Source organism: Lampetra planeri, chromosome 12, assembly GCF_965212315.1.
Source record: "Lampetra planeri chromosome 12, kcLamPlan1.2.h2, whole genome shotgun sequence".
Lineage (NCBI taxonomy): Eukaryota > Metazoa > Chordata > Hyperoartia > Petromyzontiformes > Petromyzontidae > Lampetra > Lampetra planeri.
In genome coordinates this window covers 11,483,860-11,509,125 of record NC_136118.1, presented here as the reverse complement: position 1 = coordinate 11,509,125, position 25,266 = coordinate 11,483,860, and the positions used below count along the sequence as shown (strand labels likewise).

General features: G+C 48.0%; 1 protein-coding gene across 3 annotated transcripts in view; it reads right to left on the bottom strand.

Annotated features, from left to right (window-relative positions):
* The window catches only part of LOC144721697 (fibroblast growth factor receptor 2-like), an 82,155-nt gene that overhangs the window by 43,024 nt on the left and 13,865 nt on the right, over positions 1 to 25,266 (bottom strand). For 2 of the 3 annotated variants that reach the window (XM_078599550.1, XM_078599549.1), the window contains 2 exons: positions 8,189 to 8,461; positions 2,815 to 2,889 (listed from right to left, as the gene is read on the bottom strand). In XM_078599550.1, coding sequence (XP_078455676.1) covers positions 2,815 to 2,889; positions 8,189 to 8,461 — 348 coding nt within the window. The remainder of the gene's footprint in view (positions 1 to 2,814; positions 2,890 to 8,188; positions 8,462 to 25,266) is intronic. The other variant, XM_078599551.1, reaches the window with a different exon arrangement.

Here is a 25,266-nt window from a genome sequence, read left to right as displayed (position 1 = left end):
CGATGGATGCGTCGCGCCATGAACCTGCGGTTGTTGTTATCGCCACGGTTGGCAACGGCGGTCGAGCGATATTTTTAAAACAAATGGTCCTGGATCCCCCTCTTTTGCTAATCCACACCGATCAGCATGGCCAAACAATGCCCAATGACCGCGGCGTGCGATGGCGAGTCTGTTGGAAGTGGATTACTGGAGATGGGCAGGTGCCGCAGCTGCCGGTGGTGGAATGAATCGTTGGTAAAAACGAACATTATTTAAAAAACAACAAAACATGCTGCGATATTGTCGCAATGCAGAGACGATCTAAGACAATTTGAAATGGCACGAGAGTGAAAAACTCATGGCAATGGTACCTGTGTGGGTCCGCACATCCGAGTTCGACTCCTGGCCATGGCTCACACCAGTGGCAAGTGATAATCGCGCAGCCTCCTCCGCTCTTCCCCAACAACACAGTCATCAAACCACACTGACCAGAATGGTGAAGTATGGTCAACCCTCCCCCCTATGGCCAACACAGCATGGGGAGGTCTTCGTGAAGTCATGGAATTGACAAAGGGCCAAACTATTACAATCAAAAAAAATAAACTGTATTCCAAAACGTGAAAGATGCTTCCCAAGTTTACCAATATTTACACATTTACTTCATGACTTGAGCATCACGTTCCACATGTTGTAGTACGATATTGGATGGCGATGGGTTTATCAAACAAATACATATTCTTTGGTTCTTTCGGTAAAGTCACATCGATGGTTCAAAGAAAACAGCAATCTGATGACGTTGTGTTGTGATCGAAACTTCGTATTTTTTTGTTATTTTCTTTGAACCTATCTACGTGACTTTACCGAAAGACCCAAAGAATATGAATTCCTGCAGTCACGAAAGCTTTAAGTCAAGATTTAAAAAAATACACTTTATCAAACGTAAGAGTAAATTCTAAAAGTGCAACGTCCATTTTCCTCTTCTCTTTGTGGTCCCCTCTCCTTGCCGGGCGTGTGCCAGATAAGGCCTCTCTCAGAATTAGGTCCTCTTGATTATGCCGTCTGCCACGTATGCCGCGCAGCTGCCAGGGAATGCTCGGCAGGCGCTGAATGCTGACTGCAGAAATCTGGTAAGCATTTGTCTGTCCGACGAGGCAATAACTCATTGCGCTGCGCGATGAAACAGAGGCTGGCACTGAATGCGAAGCACGCACCGGGCGCTAGAGTTGCACGAGAGCTCCGTCCGTCGCTGGCCTTTTTATGCGCATTCCTAGGTTATCGTGCGCTTGCGAGCACAAACCGCGCTGCTGCTGCTGCTGCTGTGAATTCCGGCACCAGGACGGTTCAATTACGTGCCAAAAAAAAGCCAACCGCGGCGTACGCTCGAAAGAAATCGCGAGCGAACGGAGTGGTCGGCGGGTTCACGCGCTCGCGATCAACGTTGGCTCGCACGAGGGGTTCGATCGTAGCGAGTCGACTCGACCTCAAATCAGTACCTGGTGCGGTGTGTAGTAAACATCGTCACCGGGGAGACAGTCCGGGTGTGGTGCTGGCCACCCACCCCCTCGTGTGCTGTGCCGGCCTTCATTAGGTGCACGCTAACAACACTTGCCCCAACAGTCTGTTAAAGCTATATTGGACAGTCTTTGTGTGTATGTATGTGGTGTGTTGAACTTCTTTCGTGCCGTACGTAGCCGACCCTGCTAATGGGAGGTGCGTGCGTGAAGTGAATTAGCAAACGATGCAATTACAAATCCTTCTGCGTTATTTATAGTGATGACGTGCATTGAGCCGCAGGCAGCCTGCACGGATATAAGCGAGGGGCCTAATCGTACAAGTTAATCAAGGTAAAGGTGCAGCAAGGAAACTGCTCACTCACGACACTGCTTGCGGAAGGGCCTCCACTAGAGGGAGCTCTAGCGAGCAAATTTAGAGGGTATTTGGCCTCCTCTTCCATTCATGCCTTGGAAGAGTTGGGAGTAACCACACTTCATCCCACCACAAGCGACCTGCCGATCTCCTAACATGCATGAATGATAGGGCGTCGAACGATGTCGCACGCGTCAATTTCGTGACAAATTACGTTGTTGTAAAGAATGACGTTTGAAATGCAATTTTAAGTATCAAGAGTCAGGCGGTGATGAGGTGGTTGGAGGTCTAGCAGCTGTGATGTGTGCGTGTTCACTACTGCCTAAAGTTTCCAATGAAGAAGAATAGTTTGTTCGGCAACAGAAAGCTAAAAATATAAAGTCGGACAATAACACTTAAATAATAACGTCACGTCATTTCAGCCAAAGTTACATGAAATACCGTTACGCATTCCATTGTTAAAGTAGAGTGCGCGATGACGTCTCGCGTCAAATACACACAGGGCACACAGGGGGCACACCAATACACGTGGTACACGGACACGGAGCGTCAGGTAAACACAGTTGAATGCAACATTTAGGACGTAAACAATACTTCCGATTATCGTGCCGGGAATCTAAACGTCTGAACGGCAAAATGTAGGGGATGCATCGTATTTGCCTAATACATGTTTTTATTCAATTACATTGTATTTATCACGAATATATTTTAAGGGACATCAATCATACTTTGCATGTATAGCTCCAATGCCTACAGAGCTCCACCCATGCTCCCACTTCACAAGGACTTCTCTATAAAATAACAGGAGGGCTGAAGTTAATATTCTAAAATGAAATCACTTCGAACATTCATATTTTAAGGACTAGGTTCGATAAAACGCGTGTTTATATTTCCGATTTTTTTAGGAGCCGCCCCCCCCCCCACCCCCGGGACCCCCCACCCACCCCCTCCATTAAAAGAAACACTCACCCCCTTCATCAGGGTCCATGGCCGTTTCATCCGAGCCATCGTCACCTCCCTCATCGTCACCCGAGGAAAGGGATTCTGCAACGAGCGGCGGGGTTGGTTAGAACTATCACAGCAGCGGTGGTAGCGGCAGCGCTACGCTCGCACGGCAGCGCTACGCTCGCACGGCAGCGCGGGCGCGAGGCGCCTGGCTCCACACTACGACACCGCCGGGCGCACGGCTGCCTTGCTTCGAGCTTCCCTCACCCTGGCATACGAAGCGGACGATCAACGCTGCTCGGAGTAACAATACACACACAGACAAAAGCTTTCCTCGGCCTCTCCCGCCGTACGCACACTACCATCCCCACCACCGCCATCTCCAAAGAACTTGCATGTTTGTGGCTATTTAGTCGTTTTCGACCGCCAGCCCAACTGAGAAAATGTAACCAAAAACACAAATGGACACATTTTCTCAAAAATACTTTTTAGTCGGTGGTCTACACCAGGGGTCGGCAACCAAAATAACAAGAAGAGCCATTTCTTTCCAATTCGGTACAAAATTCAGTATTTCAAGAGCCGCAATGCATCTGAGTACATATACTGTACATACGTACATATCGTCAAGAAGCAGCCCGTAAAGAGCCGCATGCGGCTCCGGAGCCGTAGGTTGCCGACCCATGGTCTACACCAACAAAATGCCCCTGCATGCAGTTCTTCGGAGCCGGTGGTCCGCAGAAGGCCGAGACAACTTTTGCACAAGCAATGCACGTCCTTGTGTGTTTTTTAAACCGGTGTTGTCCGGCCCGCACTAATCGTTCTGTTGCGATGGGTTTTCCCTTCATTTACAGATTTGAATAATCGCACTTCTCTAGCCTGCTCTAACAATGGAGCTCTCGAAGATGGCAACGATAAAACAATATTAAAGTAAAACAAATACCACCTCAAACAACCAGTGAATTAAATTGACTTAAAACTTTCATGACTGCAGAAATTCATATTCTCGGTTCTTTCGGTAAAGTCACGTAGATAGAAAATAAAAAATAAAATAAAATAAATGCTAATACATTTTCTTGGTTCTTTCGGTAAAGTCACGTAGAAGGGAAGTAATAAAATAATAAAAATAAAACATAATAAAACAATTCTCACGACGTTTCGACCACAACGCAAGCAGCCGTCCTCAGGCGAAGAGGACTGCGTCCTCGCCTGAGGACGGCTGCTTGCGTTGTGGTCGAAACGTCGTGAGAATTGTTTTATTATGTTTTATTTTTATTATTTTATTACTTCCCTTCTACGTGACTTTACCGAAAGAACCAAGAAGATGAATCCCTGCAGTCACGAAAGCTTTAAATCGAAATTGCTAATACATTTTTTTACATTTTTATTTTCCTTTCTATCTACGTGACTTTACCGAAACAACCAAGAATATGAACCAGTGAATTATTCCTTGCCCAAGTACCCACAGCCACCGACTATGAATTCTCCAGCAACGCTCCGAGGGGGCAGGGAAGCAGGCGGACAACCCGTGTGCCACATTAACTTACGAATTTAAATCCGTAAAAATGGAACCCGTTTATTTTGTTTACACAAGTTACATTTCACCTGTGTAAGAAGCGACGTACCATTCTCCCATAGAGGGCAATTTTGACATTTAGACCAACAGGGCTCAATGGAAAATTGGCACAGCCTGCAGTTCCTTCCTAAGCTACCCGTTTTTGCAGCCGCATTAAAAAGCCATTTCGAATGTGTATGCTCTGCGTTTTTAAGTAATTGTTAATGGCTCTGCGCGGGGAGAAACGATAAGGTGGAATTTTGGCGACTTTCTAATGCGCAGCATCAACAACATCGGCCTTGGTGGTCTCCAGTGACAACAGCAAAGAGCCGGTGTCACCAGAAGCCACTCAACCAACGCCCTACTCTGGGTCGCTATATTATTTTTTTCCGGACAATGGAACGATTGAGAGTCAAAGGGAGTTTATCTGGCAAACATATGCCGAGTGCTATTTTTAAATGTTAGTACAGCAAAGAGCTGCGCTGTTGGCAGTGGTATTTTCTAATGTCCTGCTGAATGCATCTGTAAGGCAAACACTGGGGCCCATGTGTGCCGCATAAAGGCCACGCCGGTTGTTTTTGGACCAATCATACACGTGTATCCATCTTCACACCTCGTACCTCGTGTGTCAGCGCTCTTACGATTGCTCTTTTACAAGCGCGAGTTTTGATGCTGCTACAACGCATATTTAGTGTCTTTTTTTTTTACAATGTTATTTTTAATCTGCAAGGCGGAGTCGGTGACATTTTAAGGCATTCATCATCGCTGGCCAAGGGATCTCATCAACATCCAAAGTAATGAAGAACCTCGCTGATGAACAGAACTTGCAATGTAAAGCGAGTGCTGGGACATGGCAACTGAACCTGTGAATCTTGCTTCATTTCAACATTCCATGCGCCTTGTGTTTGTTTGCAAAGAGATTACTAGCCATTAACTAACGTATTTGTTCAGCTGGACAACCTGGTGATCTGTGTTCTGCTACGGGATAAATGTTTCGCACGATTCAGCAGGTCCGAGTACCAAGGCCGCAGCAAGGCAAGTTCTACCAAGGCCGCAAGGCAAGTTCTACGTGGAATTTTCACCACAGTGTGCCACATTGGCATTAAAGCCCCCCCCCCCTCCCTACGAAGCCACCATTCACAATAGTGAAGCGACAAAGTGGAAGTAGTAACACAGTGCTGGTTATTTTTTTAAATGACCCACAAAATCTGGGAAAAAGGGTAAGACACAGCCGTCTCTACACAACGACCATCACGCACGTGACCCAAGAGAGAAATAGCAATGATTCCGTGGACTCTCTCACCGTGCCAAATCAACGAAATCAGTCGATCAAGAGAGTGGTCGTTGCATTATTAGGAAGCCACTGTAGCTATGCACTTTTAAATCTAGATTGAAATCTAATTTCTTTAGAACTGCTTTTTATGTTTAGTTTGTTGTCCTTCACCCCCCCCCCCGCACCTTCGAGTAGCACGGTTGGCTACGTATGGTGCAAAAGAAGTTCAACATACATACAAAGAGAGATTGAGAGATCAAACATACAGGGTTTCTAACATTCCGCGATGCTGCAAAGTGCGAGTGGCCCTTCACGGAGGCTGCTATGGTTCCAGTGGTGACGAGTAACCACCGCCGGCTGTCCCCGCTCTCTTCTGCGGGCGCTACCCCCAGAAGGAACCGAACCCATTCAGTTGGCGCCCGCTGCCCTCGATCGTGAAGCCATCTGCCCCATCGTTCCGTCACAAATGGCATCTGCTCCTAATCTGTCCATCTGTCAGCACGCAACGCGCGTTCAAGTCAGATTAAAGAGTGGACGGCCTCTCCCCACGGAAGACGTCCTCCTCCAATGGACTGCCCCCTGCATCCCGCCGTGAATATATTTAGTCCTATTAAAAGGTAAAGCTATTTACCAACTTACACTGCAATAAGTAACCCGCCCCCCCCGCGTGCTGTGCTTGAGATTTTTTTGTTGTAAAAGGGTAATATTAACTCAAGGTGCACTCGCTACATCGGCTCATTTAATTTACAGAAATAATGTGAATCATCTGTTGCGTCATATATATGCATGTAACTGTGCGGCCCTATGAACAAAGTGCATTGAAAGGGATGCATTGGCAAACAGTGGAGTGGTGTAGTTGGGCTAATGTTTTATGATCTCCAATTGAGGGTCAATGAATGAGCTTAATAATGTTAGGAATGATTCATGTGGCACAATAGCGATGAAGCAAGTTAAAATACAGTAAATATACACACAGATACACATATTTTACTCATACACGGAGCAACAACACCCACCACCACCGTTCACGACTAAGCGGCGGTGACATTACCACGGCGCTCGTGCCATGCTAGGTGCACTTCTAGGCCACGCGAAGTATCGAAGGCCTGCTGGCAAGAGGTCACGGAACAGACGCCGGTGCCATGGGTTGACCGACTGAGATGTCCAGCAGATGCACCAAAACTGTGCTCCCCACTGTGGCAACTCCCTGCGTTTTAGCCGCCCGGTGCTCCGCTCGTTGTTGTGAGCGTCGCTCCTCTGCCCTTTGTTGTTTCTGTTGGAGGGGGACTGCCTCCAACTCCCCAGCAGCATCCTTCACAAACCTCCTCCACAGAGGCTGATCTTAACACTGCTGGTACCAGTCATCGGCGAGTCCAATCAGCTCCAACATCCTTCTGTACCATCTATCTGGCCGAATAGATGCTGCTTGTGGCATGGAGTATCTGGGAGCGCAAGCTACATACACAATGCAAGCACACACGCAACTATATGTGTGCGTGTACAATTACGAATAGTTTATCTCCCAATAAACTGCCACAAAATATTCACGATGCTATCAATAACGTCCAATTTCTAGTCGTATATTGGCTACGTTTCTTTGAAAGAATGAAAGAGAAACCTCAAAGTACGGAAATTATTTTTCAATGAAAAGCACAAGCACTGCATCTCCAATGAGAGTAATGAACTGCAGATGCGACAGCGATGCAGCATTCGTCAAAGTTTAATGGCTTTGCAATGCATGCACACACACACACACGCACTCAAAGATGCCTTCTGTCGTTTCGTTAAGAATGTTGAGGAAAGTGCAGCTCACGAGCACCTGTTGCACACGGGGCTATTGTCGTACACAACAGATCAGGAGCTTCTAAAACGGAGCTGACTTTGTGAAGGAAGGTTCACACTGGACAGACGCGTTATTATTCGTCACCCGCTGAACGTGCAGCCGAGGACGGGGTCATCCGTTGGGGCAGGAGGTTGCGCCGGCCAATCAGGACCACGGACGTGCTCACACTCTGACACCTACCTGCTCCTCCTTACGCCAGAAGCCTGAGGCCTGCCTCGCGTGTGAACACACCCACCCCCCCTCCCCCCCCCCCGTGTGTGTGTACACGCGTCGTGCATGCGCGAAGTAAGTGCGTTAAGGTGCGTCGCCTCGTCAATTGAAATCAGTTCTGACGCTCGCGATACGTGCATCGAATCATCCATTTGGAAAATCGCTTATTTATGACGTAAGAAAGTTAGACGGGAATTTTATGCCGAGGTTAGGATACACCGACAGAGAAAGAACCAATGCCGAGGTTAGGATACACCAACAGAGAAAGAACCAATGAGAGACAACGCAAACGAGCAATAAAAGACGAGACGCAAGTCGAATTGCTACCTTTAATAGTGACTCTTCATCTAATTGCGGATATGTGCGAATCCTTACGTTCCTAACTCGCGGCAGGGCCCTAACCGACTCGAGATAGAGAGTGGAGTGGCCGTTTCCAATGTAACCGGCGGGGTGGTGTCGAGAGCGACGCTGGCGCATGGCGACGTGAAAATAAAGGTGGGGGGGATGACACGCCACCTACCCGAGACGACGACCGTGAAGTTGGCCCGCACGGGGCCCGACGGGCCGGACGTGGAGCAGCTGTAGACTCCCGAGTCGTCGAGGGACAGCTCGGAGATGTGCAGCTCGAGCGACGAGAAGCGCGTGCGGTTGGACGCGACCAACGCGGCGCCGTCCTTGGCCCACCCGACGGCGGGATCGAAGCGGTAGCGCGCGGCCGGGCAACGCAGGTGCAGGGCCTCGCCCACTGGTAGCAGCAGCTCCGCAGAGGCCAGCGGTGGCCTCTGCAGTGCGGCTGCGGGACAAACGGTGCACGGACACACGCGATCGTGAACCACCAGCGCACGCGATCGTGAACCACCAGCGCACGCACGAGCACGCACACGCACGCACACTTGACCCTGCGGGTACTATGTTTCGTAAAAAAATATATTTCCAAAGACGTCGCCGGAAAATTTCGCTTGGCTGTCAAGTACCAGGCATGTTAAGTGCTGTAATGGCACACAAATGCGTCATTATAAATCGATTGTTATTACTAACACAATAATGCTTGGAATTGTACATGTCAGAATGTCCGACGTGTATTATCTATGCAAATTAGGAGCAAGAGATGTAGGTTCCTGTTAGGAGTTAGGCCAATGGAGCAAAACAAGCAGTCACAAAAATCTGACAGAACAATCGTGAAGCAATACAAACAAGATCGTATCATGACCATGACCCTCAAACCATGACAACTCTTCAATACCTTTCACACAGATGAGCAGAGAGAGAGAATGATATCACAATTTCTCCTTCCCCCCCCCACACACACACTTCAAATGAGGCAATTAAAAACCTAATACCGAAGGGAATGTATATACTAATCAATCAATCAATGCTGCACATAAACCCGGCAAAAGCTAACCAAAATATAACACTAAGTGCTCTTCTGTTGTGACGGGGTTTCTCGTGATTCATTACAGATTTGACTAAGCGGGAGGAAAGTGTGGGGGGGGTTGGGTGGGGAATGTAATGTGTTGGGATCGTCCGCGATTGGAAAAAAGTGCATCTTAAAAAAAAATCCGAAACGCGAGGACAAGATCACACGCACGTAATAATTGTTGCAATAAACGGTAACAATCACAACCTGTTAAAGTGAAATGCAGTCGAATGCCTGCTTAGCCGAATATATTTTTTAAAAAGTTGCTTTTGTGAGATGCCCCACCCGTCCACCCCCCCCCCGCCTTCTCCATCTGTCAGCAGCTCTGGTGTTTGCTTGGATGTGGAGTCTCCAGATATTATCGGAGCTGCTGGGCCCCTGCTGCTCAGTGCGGGCGAGTATCTCTCTCTCACACACACACACGCATTGTCTGGAGCAGCCCGCCCTCCACCGCGTTACTCCCACCGGGCTTACCTAGAGAACCATCGGTGGTCACGTGGTGCATCCGTGTTTGTGCGAACGCGTGAACGTGCAGGTGTTTAACATCTGCTCACTCTCCTCGTGTCATTCTTTCAGACGCTGTCTTTCCGACAGACCTGTTCTTCACCTGAGGACGGCTGCTTGCGTTGTGGCCGAAACGTCGTGAGAATTGTATTTTATTATGTTTCATTATTTTATTATTTTATTATTTCCATTCTATGTGACTTTACTGAAATAACCAAGAAGATGAATCCCTGCAATCACGAAAGCTTTAAATCGAAAAATCTTTCAGTCCTTTTTTTTTGTCAATCCCATTGCTCATCCGCGCCGTGTGAGTCACGAGAGAGATGACTTCCAACACGGTGGCCGGTGGTTTGGCGACGGGAAGAAGGAGACCTCCAAACGGTTTAGTGATCGCTCGTGTTAGTTGTGACCGGGATCAACACTCGGACGTCTGGATTCAGTGCACTGCAACTGACATGTATGCCGCTGCTCCACCTCTTCACATACAGTACAAGGTTGCAGCAATAAATAACAAAAACCCAACATGCGTTTATAAACCTTCACACGCTAGGAGCCAGTAACCAGCCTGTCGGTACCAGCCCTGCGCGGAGAAAGAGGCTGCGTGACAGAAATGACTCAAGGAAGTGCTGCGACTTCGGCCCAGAGGAGGACCAAACGGAGCTTGACAACCTCGGTGCACCTTGCACGAGAATTACCACGTGATGTAAAATGTCAAATAATGTATAACATTGTTCATTCGTTTCGTAAGCCTTGCTTTTTTTTAAAGGCTTTTTCAGCAACCGCAAAAATCTAATTGGCAATGCAGGTGATGAATTCAGACCACGTGGTTTTGGTTAAGGAATAAAACCACTTCACTTGACGGAGCATGTAGCACGCGTGCAACGGGCTCTTGGGATTGGCTATCGAGTGTAAGGCAGGGCCCACAATAATATTAGAAAAAAAGTGCACTTCATTAAAAGTCTGACATCTATTTATTCTACGTTTTTTCTGAATAATCATATATTTGTGGGGGCTTCAAGCTCAAGAAAGAGGCTACTGTGCAGAATGGGCAGAGGGGAGGTTGAAGATGATTTTAAAACCCTTCCCCGTGTTTGCGTGTCAGGACGGTGCTCCTAAAGTAATCAATCATTGTGGTACAACTACTGATCTTTTGGCATTCAGAATCCCACCTTGCATTGTGACCACCCAACCCAACATCTCCGTGCCAGTAGAATTAATGATTAATCCCCAGATACGTTGCTCAAAAGCCTCTCTAATCAAAAGGCCTTTGCACCCAGAGATGTGCATCTTCCCTCGTTTACTAATCTCTGTGCGAGTGTGCGCGCACGTGTATCACTCGAGACTGAGAGGACACGCGACATGAGTGCCCCATCGCACATCGCACATCGGTCCCGTCAAGAAAGGCAATTGGGCTTTGGCGGAACGCGTTGCAAGAAGGGATATAGTGGCCGACGGTTAAAGAATTACGGTCCGAGAGGGCGTCCACTGATGAGACGAAGCGATTAAGTCAGCTCCTCGTGCGCGCAAGCTCCCAGGTGGATTATGACACTGCAGGGGCGTGGGAGATGAAGACGGATTTGGAAGGCCTTCGTCCAGCAGTGGATTAACCATCTCGGTGGCGAGGTGCTAACCGCCCTCGCCTGGTATGCGGGAGGTCGTGGGTTCGATCCCGACCCAGATGCCTGCTGTATATTTGGAGTTTGCGTGTCTCTCTACCCGCGGTCGCGTGGATTTTATCTCCGCATCCGAATCTGAATATTGATATATACTGGGAGGAAACCGATGAGCTATGAAGCTTTTTTTCCCCTGGATGCATTGATAGTGGGTCACCCGGCTGGCAATACTCATCATCTCGCCCGTGCCGCCCCTACCGTCACGAATATCCACCTTGTTCATTGGCGTGGATTATCTACATTTTGTAAGAATTAAGAGTGTTGTTACTGGTTGGTTGAAGTGTATTTGTGTCTATATGTACGGTGTTGTGCGTATGTCTAAAATATATTGTGGAGACGATTACTCTGCATTGTTGTATGTACCAAGATAGGCATGTTTCACACCTCCGATTAGCACGGTTGGCTACACACTGTGCTAAAGAAGTTCAACATATAAAGATACACATATATAGCGCACCGGTCGCATACCAACCCCGCCAAGTTCGCCTGAAACTGATCGCATCGCTATTTCATCTTCGCTCAAGATGCATATATAAAAACTCTACATTTGCCGTGTAGGAACGGTATGCATGGAAGTACGTAACTAATTATAAGTGTTTTTTTTGCGTACAACATAAAACTAAAACACATTACCACACAACAACCAGTGAACGAAAAGGAATACATTTCATTCAACTGATGTGAACAAAAATGTTTCATGTGAAAAGAAAACTAATTCTTATGTAACCAATAGACGCATCCACTTGAATAAACAGTGCCTTAACGCGATTACTCGGTACTTGCGAATATTTACAACGGCAATCCAACACCGCTAATTATACACAGAGGCCAATCTTGCGGCTGCTGCAGTGTGTCTAAAAATGTCACAGCGTGGTCAGAAGCAATGAAAACAAGGTGCAGAGGTGGAGTGGGCAACTTGCTTACTTGGGCAGGTCAAACCACAGCCACAGAGTCAGCACTCACACTTACATGCACACGGACGAGCTACTACTCCCCATACCTTCGCACACACAGATGAACACTCGCATACCTGCAGACGCGCGCACACACACTTGCAGAAGAACTCTCACATACCTTTACACGCAGGTGAACACTCGCATAACGCACAAAAAACAAAGATCCCCCGTAGAGCCTGTAACAGACTGTTGGGGCAAGTGCAGTTAAGCATGCACGTATGAAGGCCGGCAGAGCACACGAGGGGGTGGGTGGCCAACACCACGTCCGGCTGCCTTTATCTCCCAAGTGGCAATGTTTACACACCGCACCAGGCACTCATTTGAGGCTGAGTCGACCTAGGGGAGGCCCAGGACTGGTTCAGATAATAGTCACTGGTGTTGGCCGTGAGCGGGAATCGAACTCGGGGCGCCAGGTTCGTAAGCGCAGCGCGTTAACTGCGGCACTACAGCACCCTCCTACACGTCCACACGCACAGGCACACGCACCTTCACGCACACCACGCCTCGCTCGGTTAGCACGCGTGCATTACACCTACACACGCAGATAATGCACGCATACCTTAAATGCACACAGACACAAAGGGCACCGTTTAGTTAGCCACGCACACTGCCACAGTGAAAACACAAAGAGAGTTATGTCTGGGCCGTGCGACTCGCAAGTTCACAGCGCCGAGCTGGTAATGGCTGAGATCCTGGGGCTCGAATGCTGGGGGGGGGGGGGAGCTGCCAGTAATGAAACGAGAGTTCGCAACCTCAGCGAGCCAATGGACCGATTTCTGGTCACCAACCAATTGCTGCATTGATCTGGGGCGTAGACACTCCACGAAGACACACGCACAGAGACACACGTAGCAGAGACAAAGCAAGCAGCTGCCTTGGCTGGCCACTCTTGGGGCAAGTGCTGTTGGCGAGTTTGCACCTACGAAGGCCGGCATGGCACACGGAGGGGGTGGGTGGCCAGCACCACGCCGGGCCGCTATTGTCTCCCCAGTGGCGATGTTTACACACCGCACCGGGTACCCATTTGAGGCCGAGTCGACCTAGGGGAGGCCCATGACCGGTTCAGGTAATCGTCACCTGGTCTTGGCCGTGAGCGGGAATCGAACTCGGGTTGCCGGGTTCGTAGCGCAGCGTAGCGCTAACCGCTACACCACCGCTCCCCACATTCATAATACGCTGCCCCCCCCCAACCCGCCGCCACCTCCAAACCCCTTTCCTGAGCCCCCTTTTTTCTGGCACAGCATCACTTTTGGAAGTGTGCCTGCACACGCACGCACACACACACACGCGCCCGCCCGCCCACCCACACTCAACTCGCTCACTCACGCGCGCAGCGCTGACAACAACAAAAATCCGCCAGCAGGAGCGAGCGAGCGTGCGAGCGTGCGAGTGAGCGAGCTCGTCTCCCCTGGCGCATCAATCACCCCCGTCGCGACGGGCGCTTGGCGAGGAGGCGCATCCACACGTCCCTCGCGCTCGCAGCAGCCCGCAGCAGCCCGCAGCGCTCGTGCGGATACACCGGCACCCACTCGCCTCCGTGCGCCGGGCGAGCGCGAGACGCATGGCCGCAGGGGCACAACTCCATCCAGCATCGGCGCTCGCAAACGGCGGGGAACCGAAAACCGGTCCGGCCTCTGCATTCCACGGGCTGCTCGCCGCCAACGCCGCCGCCGCCGCTGCCGCCTCTATCTTCATCTCTTTGGCGAGATTTCACAATTTTGGTGATATACGTTTTCTTCGTGGTTGACCTTTTTTTTCTTCATTTGCCCGGACACGTTATTTATTTCTATTGAATCACACGTTTATTTTTGTAGTAATTATACAGGTATAAAGCAGTTCATTGTTATAGAAAAGAAACCCACAGCCTCATTCCTTAATAAATGTCGTAATTATCAGCTTAATCTTACGTGCGATTAAATTGCCAAATGTTCAGAGTTCCTGTCTCCGTGAAATAAAGTCATACAGGTCTCCTTTATAAAACAGGCGATGAAAAGTCAATAGCTTCTCATCGAGTTAAACAAAATCCATCAACTTATCAATGATTAAAAAAACACGCATCCTTCGTGATTTTCACATAACCCAACGTGCAGACCAATGCCTAGCTTCGCTTAAAAACGAATTTGCCAATGTGCATCATCGCCTAAAGTGGCATTGCCACTGGTCACGTGACCACACAAACTGCCAAGCATGCAGGGAAGCCGCCCGTTGTCTCCGCTGGGAGCGAAATATCTGTGTCGCCGGCAGCGTGAGCAGGACATCACAAGCCATGGATGTGCGTCCACAACTCCACACGCCTGAGAGGAGTGGTTCTTGACCTTTACTGCAGCCTTGCACCCCCCCTTTGGTTCTCAATTGTTAATCATTTATAACGTTACGTTCTTTGGTTCTTTGGGAAAAGTCACGCCGACAGGATGACGATCGCTCGTGTTGTGATCGAAACGTCGCAGTTTTTATTGTTATTTTATTTACTTTGATTTTTTCTATCTATGTGGCTTTACCGCAGTCACGAAAGTTTTAAGTCAAAATGTAATTTATGTGAATAAATGCACGGGGTTTGATGAAACAAAGTAGTTGCACTTACATGCCTGCGCTTAAATGTGGTTTTGATGATTTACCTTCAAAAAAATATCTGCCATGACTCCCACCCCCCAGAAAGGGTGTGCACACACCCCCAGGGTTAAGAAGACCCACTTGCCTTTGAGGTTCAGTCAATCCCGGCGTCTCGTGCAACCTTCGACGGAAACTCAACTGGGAGACTAAAATATACAAATTCAGATAAATGAGGGAAGATAAAAGTTTGGCCTTTTACTGTTATAATGGGCAAGGAATATTTTCAGGGTCACCCCAAATGTCTGGGGGATGGGTTGGGGGTGCAAACATTTTCTAGAGCTCAATCCCAAACGGCTCTGGATAAAATTGAAAATTAATCTAACTTGGGAAACGACAATGGTCATCAAAGCAGAACCATGCACCAAGACTTTCGATCGAATAGAATTTAAAAATCTCTCGCCGAAACAACACCACGTGCGCAGCATGCAAAACCAGCATGGCCAAAGGTTCGGCACGTTACAAAACGTAAATGAATAATCGGCATTGGCAGCGGAGTGCAGGCGACCGGTTTCATGCATATGCGGCTGCTGTGGGCCAGTTCTACTCCCCCATTTACTGCAGCGAGAGAGTGAACCACCGGGCAAAGTTAACCATTAGTGACAGCTCTGTGATAAACATCGTGGTGTCATGTAAAAAGGCCAGCGATGTTGCGCGGATGTTGCATAACAATGGCACCGGCACAAATAACCAACGGGCAGCTTCGTGATCGCGCACCAAAGAACGCATGTTATTTTATTTCTATTTTAAGGCAGGCATGGCGAACCTCGAGAGAGTATTGCACCGCGCAAGTTTTCACTGCACTGGGTGCGCGGCCTCGGGTTCGTCGTGATTAGCAGGCTCACAGCGGTGGGGGGCCAGTGTGGCACGGGGGTCAACAGCTGAACTCCCGGCGCTGTTCGGCAATGCCACCGAAAAGTGGACGTTGAAGACAACGCACACCTTGCGCGTTGCTACGTTTGCTTGTGCGGCATTTTTATCATCCACTGCTGGATGAGCGCGCCCCCACCCCCTTATGCCGCACGGGTGGTGGGAGTTGTTTGACATTACTTCGCCACGCCAGTCACTGCAGACACGAATCATAAGCGTGGCAACATAGAAGTAAAGTACAGCAATGGATTTTGCTGCACTGGCCTGTTTGCTCGTGCTCTTGCCAAAATTCTGACTTTCAACGTTGGGTACTTGCCGAAAGCATGGCTCACTCCCGAAACGGGGCTTGAAATAACATCAGAGTCAAGCATGCTCAGCACTAGGTTCATCAATCCATGCGATTTCAAGCAACTTGAGTGCAGCAGTAGAGCGTTTCTCTGCACTGCCCCACTGTGTTGTGGCATACGAGCATGCGTAATGCCATGCCAGCGCTCGCAACAGGGCAGCATGTGGCCTCGGACTCTGGTACTGTGGACCCGTGGGACAAAGGCAGGCGTTCAAGCCAACGTTCAACGTTGCACGCATTACCACAGACGATATCAATAATGTTGAGCGTATATTTGGAAGGATATTTATTTATATTCATACGACGTTTTTATAACAGATCCATTTAGCGACACTAAAGCGCTCTCTCACAATGAGTCTACGTTTTGTTTAACGTGAGATTTTTTTTCTTTATTCCTAACTCAATATATAAAAGAATGTAAATACATTTTTTTTTTATACGGAACAAGAATACATTTTGTGACAAAGCACACTCTATCCTAGTATTGGCTAAAGGCTTAAGAATGTTCCATAGATGGCTCATCCCATGGTGGGAAAAGAACCCGAGAACTCCTATTATCCACAAGTTTCACAAAAAAGCCACATGACCTGGACAATAAAATCATACAGATAGTAGGATATCTGTGATATCGTTCTCCCAGATTACCGCACTTTAAGAGTTCTCCTGGACATAATCATCCCACACACTCTGAACTAATAAAACATTAAACACTCATAATTTCCACGAATAACATCAACAGTTTTTATACAAAATTTCCGGTCAACATTGCTGGCCAATTCAAAAAAAACAGCCTTGTTGTATGCTGTTGTTTTTTATAGCGGCCTTCTCCGGTATAAACGTATATATATCGCACGAGGTTTCACAAGCACTGCATGCGCTGCATTAGTCCAAACATTCATAAAGAATCGGGCTAATACCACGAAACTTTAAAAATATGCGTGTCATTCCACTTACAGCTCGAGATCGGATCGATTGAAAGGATGAGCAATTTCAAAGTTAAATTAGCAAAAGAAAAATCCACATTCCATAATAGAAGAATTTGCGTTTTTGAGAGCGTGCCACCCAACCTGGAAAGCGGGCAATAGAATCAGAATATGTATTTATACTGGAGGAATCCGATGAGCTATAAAGCTCAAGATGGAGCGATTTGGCTGGCTGCGACACCTGAAGGAAAACGCGCGAAAGACAATAACCTTCAAATCATTGTACTACTGTCCTCTGGATATTTATTTGCAAGGCTTGATGTTGTTGGTTGTCGTCATTCCACCCTTAACCTCGAGAACAAAATGGAGTACGTGAATGAGCCCCCCCCCCCCCCCCCCCCGTTTGTAAATGGCCGCAGTAGCAAGACAGCACCGAAGCAAGCTTTTACCATAAACATTCCTCCGGGCAAAACACTTTCATGGGGAAGAACTCGGCGCGACAGCGACGACGACGACGGCGGCTCATCACGCTGCAGCTATTTTCCAGCAGGTGTTCTGGATACCTGCTGGAGGACGACGACCACACTTCACGGAGGGCGTTCCACGGCAGACCGCGTGAGCAGAAAAACAAACACCCCCAGTGCGAAATGAAACATCTGCAGTTACTCCCGTGACTCATTTTTTTTTACACAACAGTGGCGCAATGGGGCCTTGCCTTCTCGCAGCCGCCACCCTGCGGCAGCCCACACACTGCGGGGCGACACCGTGCCAAGGTTGTTTCGCCATTGGGGCCATGAACCAGTGGGTAACGGCTGGCCACTCTTAACTGGAGCCACGGCAAATCCATCCCCCCCCCCCCCGCTTTAGAGTTAATGTTCAACATCGAGCCCACTTCAAAGCTTGGTCTGCACTAGATGCCGACTGCTGCGGTTGGGTTATGCCAGGAGAAAAGTGCCGAAAAGTCAACGGCTAAACCCTGTGGCTGATAAAGAAGCCGGTGCCTTTATTTCGGGCGTGAGGCAGTGGTGCAATAGCTGTTAGCCGTACTGCACTGCGAACCCAGGTGAGCTCAATTGATATGTCCTCTCAAGGTCGCTAAGATCTGGGGATACAGACCATTTCTGTATTCCCAGGTCGAGGTTTCGGTCTATGGGTGACCGAGATTTTATCCCGTGTAGCTCCCAGGCTATGGAACGCTCTTCCACGAGACATCAGGATCTCTGAGTCTGTGGACGATTTTAAAATGCTCCTTAAAACCCATTTATACGCTTCTGCTTTTTAAACTTTTAGTTCAATTAGCAAATGATTTGTTAAATATTTTTTCAATATTATTTTTTATGCTGAATGTCTGCTGCCGTGTCCTGTCCAGCACTTTGAGATCCTTGATGAAAAGCCGCTATATCAATGCAATTATTAATATTGGCAAGCGATTTCTGAACAGGTCCTGGGCCTGCCTTCACCACGCTGTGTTCAAGTACGGACAAATAACCTCCACAGCCAACATGGTGTGGGGGGGATGGGTGTCATCCAGTCATGTATTGAAAAAGGGTCGTAAATATGCACCAGGTATCCATTGAGGCCGAGTTTACCTAGGGGAGGCCCAGGACCGGTTCAGACAATCGTCACTGGTGTTGGCCGCGAGCGGGAATCAAACTCGGGTCGCCAGGTTCGTAGCGCAGCGTAGCGCTAACCGCTCCACTACTGCTATTTCACACACACGCAATCAAACGGGGCGTTATGGACCCACATCTTTTTATCTAATCTGGCTCTGCCGAGCACGTGTGATAAAACTTCAGTAATTTTTTTTTTCTCAGTAATTTTTCGGGGAATATACGCGTGTTTTAAACATAACCGATTATTCCACACAATTCCGCCGAACATACGTAACAGCTTTTCGTTTTGCTTTCAACTTGTGTATCGTCCGCCACGGCTGCGACGCTACACGCAGAGCAGACCGGGCGTTCTTGAGCTTAACCATCGGAGTTCATCAATTACTCCACGAATCGTTGCCTCTACGTCTTCCCCCACTACTTCTGCTGAATCAGCGCACGACAGCGCAGTCTGTTATCAGATTGCACGAGGGTGGTTATTGTCCCCGTCAATACGCAAAACAGGACGCACCCAAACCACCAAAACCTTGCAGCAACAGCATTACGACGACGTCGACAACACGCACAAGCACTAATCTTTATTACAGCGCAAGGTACTCCTTTAAGTGGGCTCCTCCACCCCGGGGGAAGCCTGAAGCCTGTATCCCATGAGCCGCCATGGGCGGTGGCGGCACCCCTCGGACGCTTATCTCGGGGCGGCCTCTGCAGTGGGGGGGTGGGGAGGCAGGCAGCGTCCACCCAGGACTGCCCTTCCGTCCCGGCCCTGCCCGGAACGGCGATCCCGGTGGCGTCGCGAGCCGCGAGGCCGTGCCGACCGCCGGTTCCGACGCGCCGTTCCGCCGAGGCCAGAATGTGACACGCCGCTGTCGACGGTCATCGGCCAGGCGGCGGCGGGGACGACGCGCCCCAGTTTTTCGCACACGCAACCAAACAGGGCATCATGGACCCGCGTATTTTTTTCGACAATCTGGCTCTGCCGAGCGTGTGTGATAAAACTTGAGTACATTTTTTTCCCTTGGTAATTTTTCGGGGAATAAACGCGCGTTTTAAACGTAACCATACGCGCGGCAGTTTTCGCTCGATGCACTATGCTCCCGAAAGGGAGACCGTGGCGCTTGTATGTCGGTACCGTATGTACGTTGAACTCATTTTGCACCGTACATAGAACCAGCCGTGCTAAAATCGGAGGTGCGGGCGTCGAATGGGCGAGTTGACGATTCGTGGTCCTTTTTCTTTGGGCAAAGGTACTGTTTCCATTACACTACGTGTTTAAGAATGGCATTTGGGTATCTAGGAATGCAATAATATAATTACAAATAAGCTCATGCTAGGCGACAGATTTCATGGCCGATACTAGCGATGCTGGCTATGGAACAACTTTCCGCATGTGCATTCTATTGAATGAGCCTGTGCCACACGCTAGGCCGGTTCGTGGGCACAGAGGGCACAACATTCGAAGAGCCAGCCTCGTGGGTGAGAGTGATCCGCCTGCCAAGCACAACAACAACGACGATGATGACAATATTGATGTTCTGAAATGAAACCTGAATTCGCTGAAGCAGCTAAAATTGCCATTGGGTTACTGCGTGTTAAGTGTCGGTGCTGGATTATTTTACCGGTAAATTATCTGCCCAGTACCTTTTATTCTTAAATAAGGGTTTAAAGACCTCTTATTTTTTTTATTGTTTTATATTTATATTATTTTATCATTTCCCTTCTACGTGACTTTACCGAAATAATCAAGAATATAGACCTCTTAATGTTGGTCCACCGACTTAAGGAGTGGAGACTTCGGCACCTTAGGCGGACGCGCCTCAATAAACACGCACGTTAAGAGTTTAATTGATACATCGCTTTGCGAGGCGACGACGACGACGACAACGGTGGATTCTCAATTAAAAACTCGATACACGAAGCGCACACATCCAATCCCACAAAAGCACATCTCCTGCTGGTCGAACCCCGTGTGAAACCTACCACCCCCCCCCCCAAGCACCGTCCATCACTCCACTAATACGGCAGCTTTACGGCCCCCCCCCATCCCAGCGCGCTTTCTCCACGTCTCTGCCCGCATCTCTGCCCGCGTCTCTCCCCACGCCGGAAGCACCCACTGCTCAACGCACGCGCAGGCAGCCACCTCTGCCAAGCGGCGGTGGCGCACAGCCCAGCAATAGGCAAAGCAAATGTAGCGAGGCGCCACAAACTTGAACTCATCCCTGCTCACGCCTTGTTGACCTTTAACCTTCTTAGTTCCTTAATAGCTACTTGTATGCTGCGTGCCAAAATGTAAAAATGCTGATCTTGGAGCGGATGGCATTCACTTCAAAACGGTTTTTAAAATGACCAGCGATGAAATGCAATTTGGACACCATTGATAATTTCGCCAACGAATCTGCAGTTCCCAATGCAAGCCACCACCATGCTTCGAGTCGCGGGCCCTTAGAATATAAACACGACGTTCGCTTTCCTCACCTTGAGAACTTTGCTGCTATGGAGCAGTTCGGCATTCATTTACTGAAACCACCCACAGGAGAAGTGGTCACGGTTAAAGAACAATGCGGGGGAAATAATAGCGGGCACTCCCGATTGCATTTGTTTCGGGGTAATATTTCATCTCCGTCTCTGCGTAACCAGTTTCAACGGCCCGCTTGCGGTTTAGAAGCCGAGCCAAACAAATGTGCAATTTATGTTGCCGTTTTAATTTGAAGCGCTGCAGTAATTTTCCGCTGGCAAAACAATCGCTCGTTTTGTTCACGCGCTCCTCGGCCTCTTCGCCTTTTCGCGTTGGGGAGTGCGGGGGAATAAAAGCGTTGCAATTTTTTTTTTTTAAACCACGTAAATTTCACTAGAGTCAATTTAGACAAACCGGTGACAAGGTTAAAAATCCCGCGTAACTTTTAAGCAGCGTTAAACGTTACGAAAACAAGACTACAGCTGACTCAAAAGGCCAAAGAAAACACTACGGCTACCAAAAAACATATTGATCTGCTCTCTATTTGGTATCTGCGTGCGAGCGCACAGAGCAGCGCATTGTTTTGATTTTCTGTTAACTCGGAGTGATTCTTTTTTACGATTAAATGACAGTTACTGTTCGCATGGCGAAATGGATCCGGTGATGTCGTCTGCGCCCACTAGAAAGTGGAATTTCACCTCCGGACAAATCTTTACAGTGTCACAGACACATTAACCCATGGCGGTGCTGACCTGTCCACCATTAACCACCCCCCTCTCCGGGTGCACCAGCACCACGCCCGACCGCCTTTGTCTCCCCAGTGGCGATGTTTACTTCACACCGCACCAGGTTCTCATTTGAGGCCCAGTCGCCCTAGGAAAGGCCCAGGACCGGTTCAAATAATTATAGGTCACTGGTGTTGGTCGTGAGCAGTACTTTATTGTTCAGTTGAATAAGTAGGAAATGTTCATTTAATAGATGACAAAAACGGAGTTGATGGGGTGGCTAAATAATTCAGAGAAATATGCACCAATGTACTACATATCCGAGGATCGTAAGAGGTTGCGGTACATTGGGGAGGCCTTCATACATCAGGGAATTAACCATGCCTGATGATGCTAAGGAGAAGTATAAAGCTAAGTCAGTCACCCACGATGTTGTCAATTGCTGATAATCAGAAAGCCGACAAAAAATAGACCGAGAGACATTCTCTTGTTAACGGATCTCTCTCATAATGAAACACTTGTCGTACAACATACGGGGCAGATTAATTTGTTGTATACCAGACAGTCAATAATAGCAGGGCAATTAAGGCAATTGCAGTTATAATCTTGAGCAAGCCAACTTAAAACTGGCACTGTTCCCCGGGCAACAATAGCAAAGGAACCTCCCCGCGCACACGTGCCCATCTTTGCGGGGCAGATGGACCGAGCACCTGCAGGGGTTGAAATTCTATGCCTCGTTCCGTTCGAACGTGTGTCACAAAAAATTAACCCGTAAAAACAAAGTTTTTCACTATAAATCCTTTATATGCGTGGCATCGGTTTTATTTTATTATTGATTTCTGTTTTTCTTGAGTAAGAGTTTCATTTTAATCACATTGGTATTTTAAATTAAATACGAAAACATTTTTTTCCTAAAAAGTGGAAAATTTTGGAAAAAATGTTTTCACGAAAATAAATTGTCACGCACAACGAGTCTGTGTGCAAAATGTCAGCTCGATTGGATCACGGGAAGTGGGTTAAAAAACGACCAAAAATTTGCACGGTCGTAAGCGCGCAAGCAAGCAAGTGAACTTAATATAAAGGATTTAAAAATATACGCCGCCTCCCTCCACCATCCATCCATCCCTGACCCTCCCAACCAGCAACCTCCACCCCCCCTTCCTTCCCCACCCCCCCCCCCCAAAAAAAAAACCCCCTTCACCCAAAACCCCACTTACCAATGCCCCAAAGCCAATACAAAAACCACGGGGCCAGCTCCGCTTGCTCACTCCCCCGCAGTCAGCCGGCATCCGGCTTAGCGTTAACCCGATCCCCATTACCAGCAGACGAGTGTTGTTTTGAAAGTGGCCGCCCCCCCCCCCATTCCAGCCAGCCAGAAACATGACCTTTGACCGGGCCCTTTCAAAACCATCAGCCTCACTCTCGCCTCGCGGGGAAAGATTTATTATTTTTCATACTCGCGTCTGTTCTGCGCTGCCTACTCACGAAAGACAATCAAACGTCAACTCTCCTATCGCTCGGTTGAGTTGCCGCTCAAACACAACACGACAGGAATGTATAGCGCCCAAGCGCTGGTTTATTCGAACATGTGATTTCATTCAGAAGTTTAATTTCAGAGGAATTTCCAAAACTCGCATATAAAACCTTCAATGGAGACATTAAGATTGGGAGAGAATGGCTTATTTTTAACTTTCAGAAGCCTTCCCATGAATGTGGGCATGTTAAATAAAACGCGATGTTGCGGTGCGGCAGATTAATACGGCTTCACAAATTAAGGAATGTACAGAATTTGAAATCTTTCACCATTAGAAATTCACACACGGAAAGCAGATGCATTATACAACAGTCACCACGTTTTTCAATGAATTAAGAAAACTTTGACACCACAAAATGTTTCGTGTCAGATTTTTAATGACCCTAACCTACCACAAACGTTCGTGTTCAAGACGAGGCTTCCATATTCTCAGGTTTTTTCGGTAAAGTCACGTAGGTAAAACATTAAAAGTAATGAAAGTAAAATAAAATAAAACAAAACAAAAATAAAAATAAAATTCACGACGTTTCGGAGGCAACACAAGTCTCCGTCATCAGGTGGGACCGTCACAGCTTCCACTCCTTGAACTCCACGTCTAAGTCTAATTTTCCCAGTGTCCCGACATTCATTTTCCATGTCGGTCTCAAACTCGTTCATAAAGTTTGAAAAAAACCCACCAAATGTTGACTCCACGCGGGATCAACTGTATCATCCCACCAAACAAATGAGCCTTTCAAAACCGAGAATCGCTGTCCGCTTTTTTTTGTTCCTTTGTTTGAAACAATGAAAAAAATGGGAGCCAAAACCTGCACGGTTATCTTTTTAGTGGCGTAAAGATGTACAGTTTAACAGACGTCCTTCCAAATCCCCAGAAATCCCACTAAAACACATCTCTGTGAGCATCCAGCTAGATTAAATCGCTGGACTTGTGGTTCCAAAGCTGGGGGTTTTAGGTAAGAGAGCTTTGCCTTTGTCAGGGGAATTTAGCTTTTTGTACTGGAAATAACAATAGCTGCTACTCTTCCACAGTGCGCCATTGTATTTGAGAGGGCTTTCATCTCAATATTTCACGGTGAAGTATGTAAACTTTACCACCACACTCATCGAACGTGCTCGCCACTCGTGTGCAAATGTCTGTGCACCAATGCACAATATTCAAATCGATTAAGCGTTCTTTGTAAAGTCCAATTAAAACAGAATGTCCATACACTGTACGAGGCAACATACACATTACTGACAGGAGAATGTAAATACATTTAAAAAAATCTACATAATGCTTTTAGTTCTCAAAATTGCCAGTTCAGTACAAAAAGGCATTATGGAAGATGTGGGGCTATTTTTAAACAGCTTTGACCCCCCCCCCCTTTCTTACCCTCACTCCATTACTTCATTTCTTCTTCCCTCACCTTCCCCTCTCTACATAAAAGTGCACGCACACCCACTCAAGGTTCCCACTCGGCGGGGCAGCGAGCCCAATCTCCTCCGTCCTCTATATCCAGGAGCACAGAGTTCGGGACGTACGTCCGCGGAGGTTTTATACTCCCCAAAGTGCCCCCCCCCCCGCTCCCCATAGCGGGCTCATACTGAAATATTAAAAAAAACATTTTTTTTATTAAAGGCTTTGGTTACCTTGGAATTCTTCTCAAAAATATCTATAATATTCTTACATCAAGAGGGCAGTAGCCAAGGAGGGAACGGTACTCGCTCTCTCTCACAGGGCTCAGTTGCCAGCCCTATCCTACAACCTGCAGAATCTTGATTTAGTGAGTGCATGCACTGCTTTAATAGAGAGACAGGAATTTATAAAGCCCATGTCTGGGTTTTTATTTTTACAGATTCATAATTTTGGACACCACCATGATGGAATGGTTATAGCTGCACACTGGATTCACTAATCCATGTCACATGCTCAATCTTCTGGCGCAGCAGCTGAAACAAACGGGGCAAGATTCTTAAATTCTCCCACCATGCATCAGTCCAC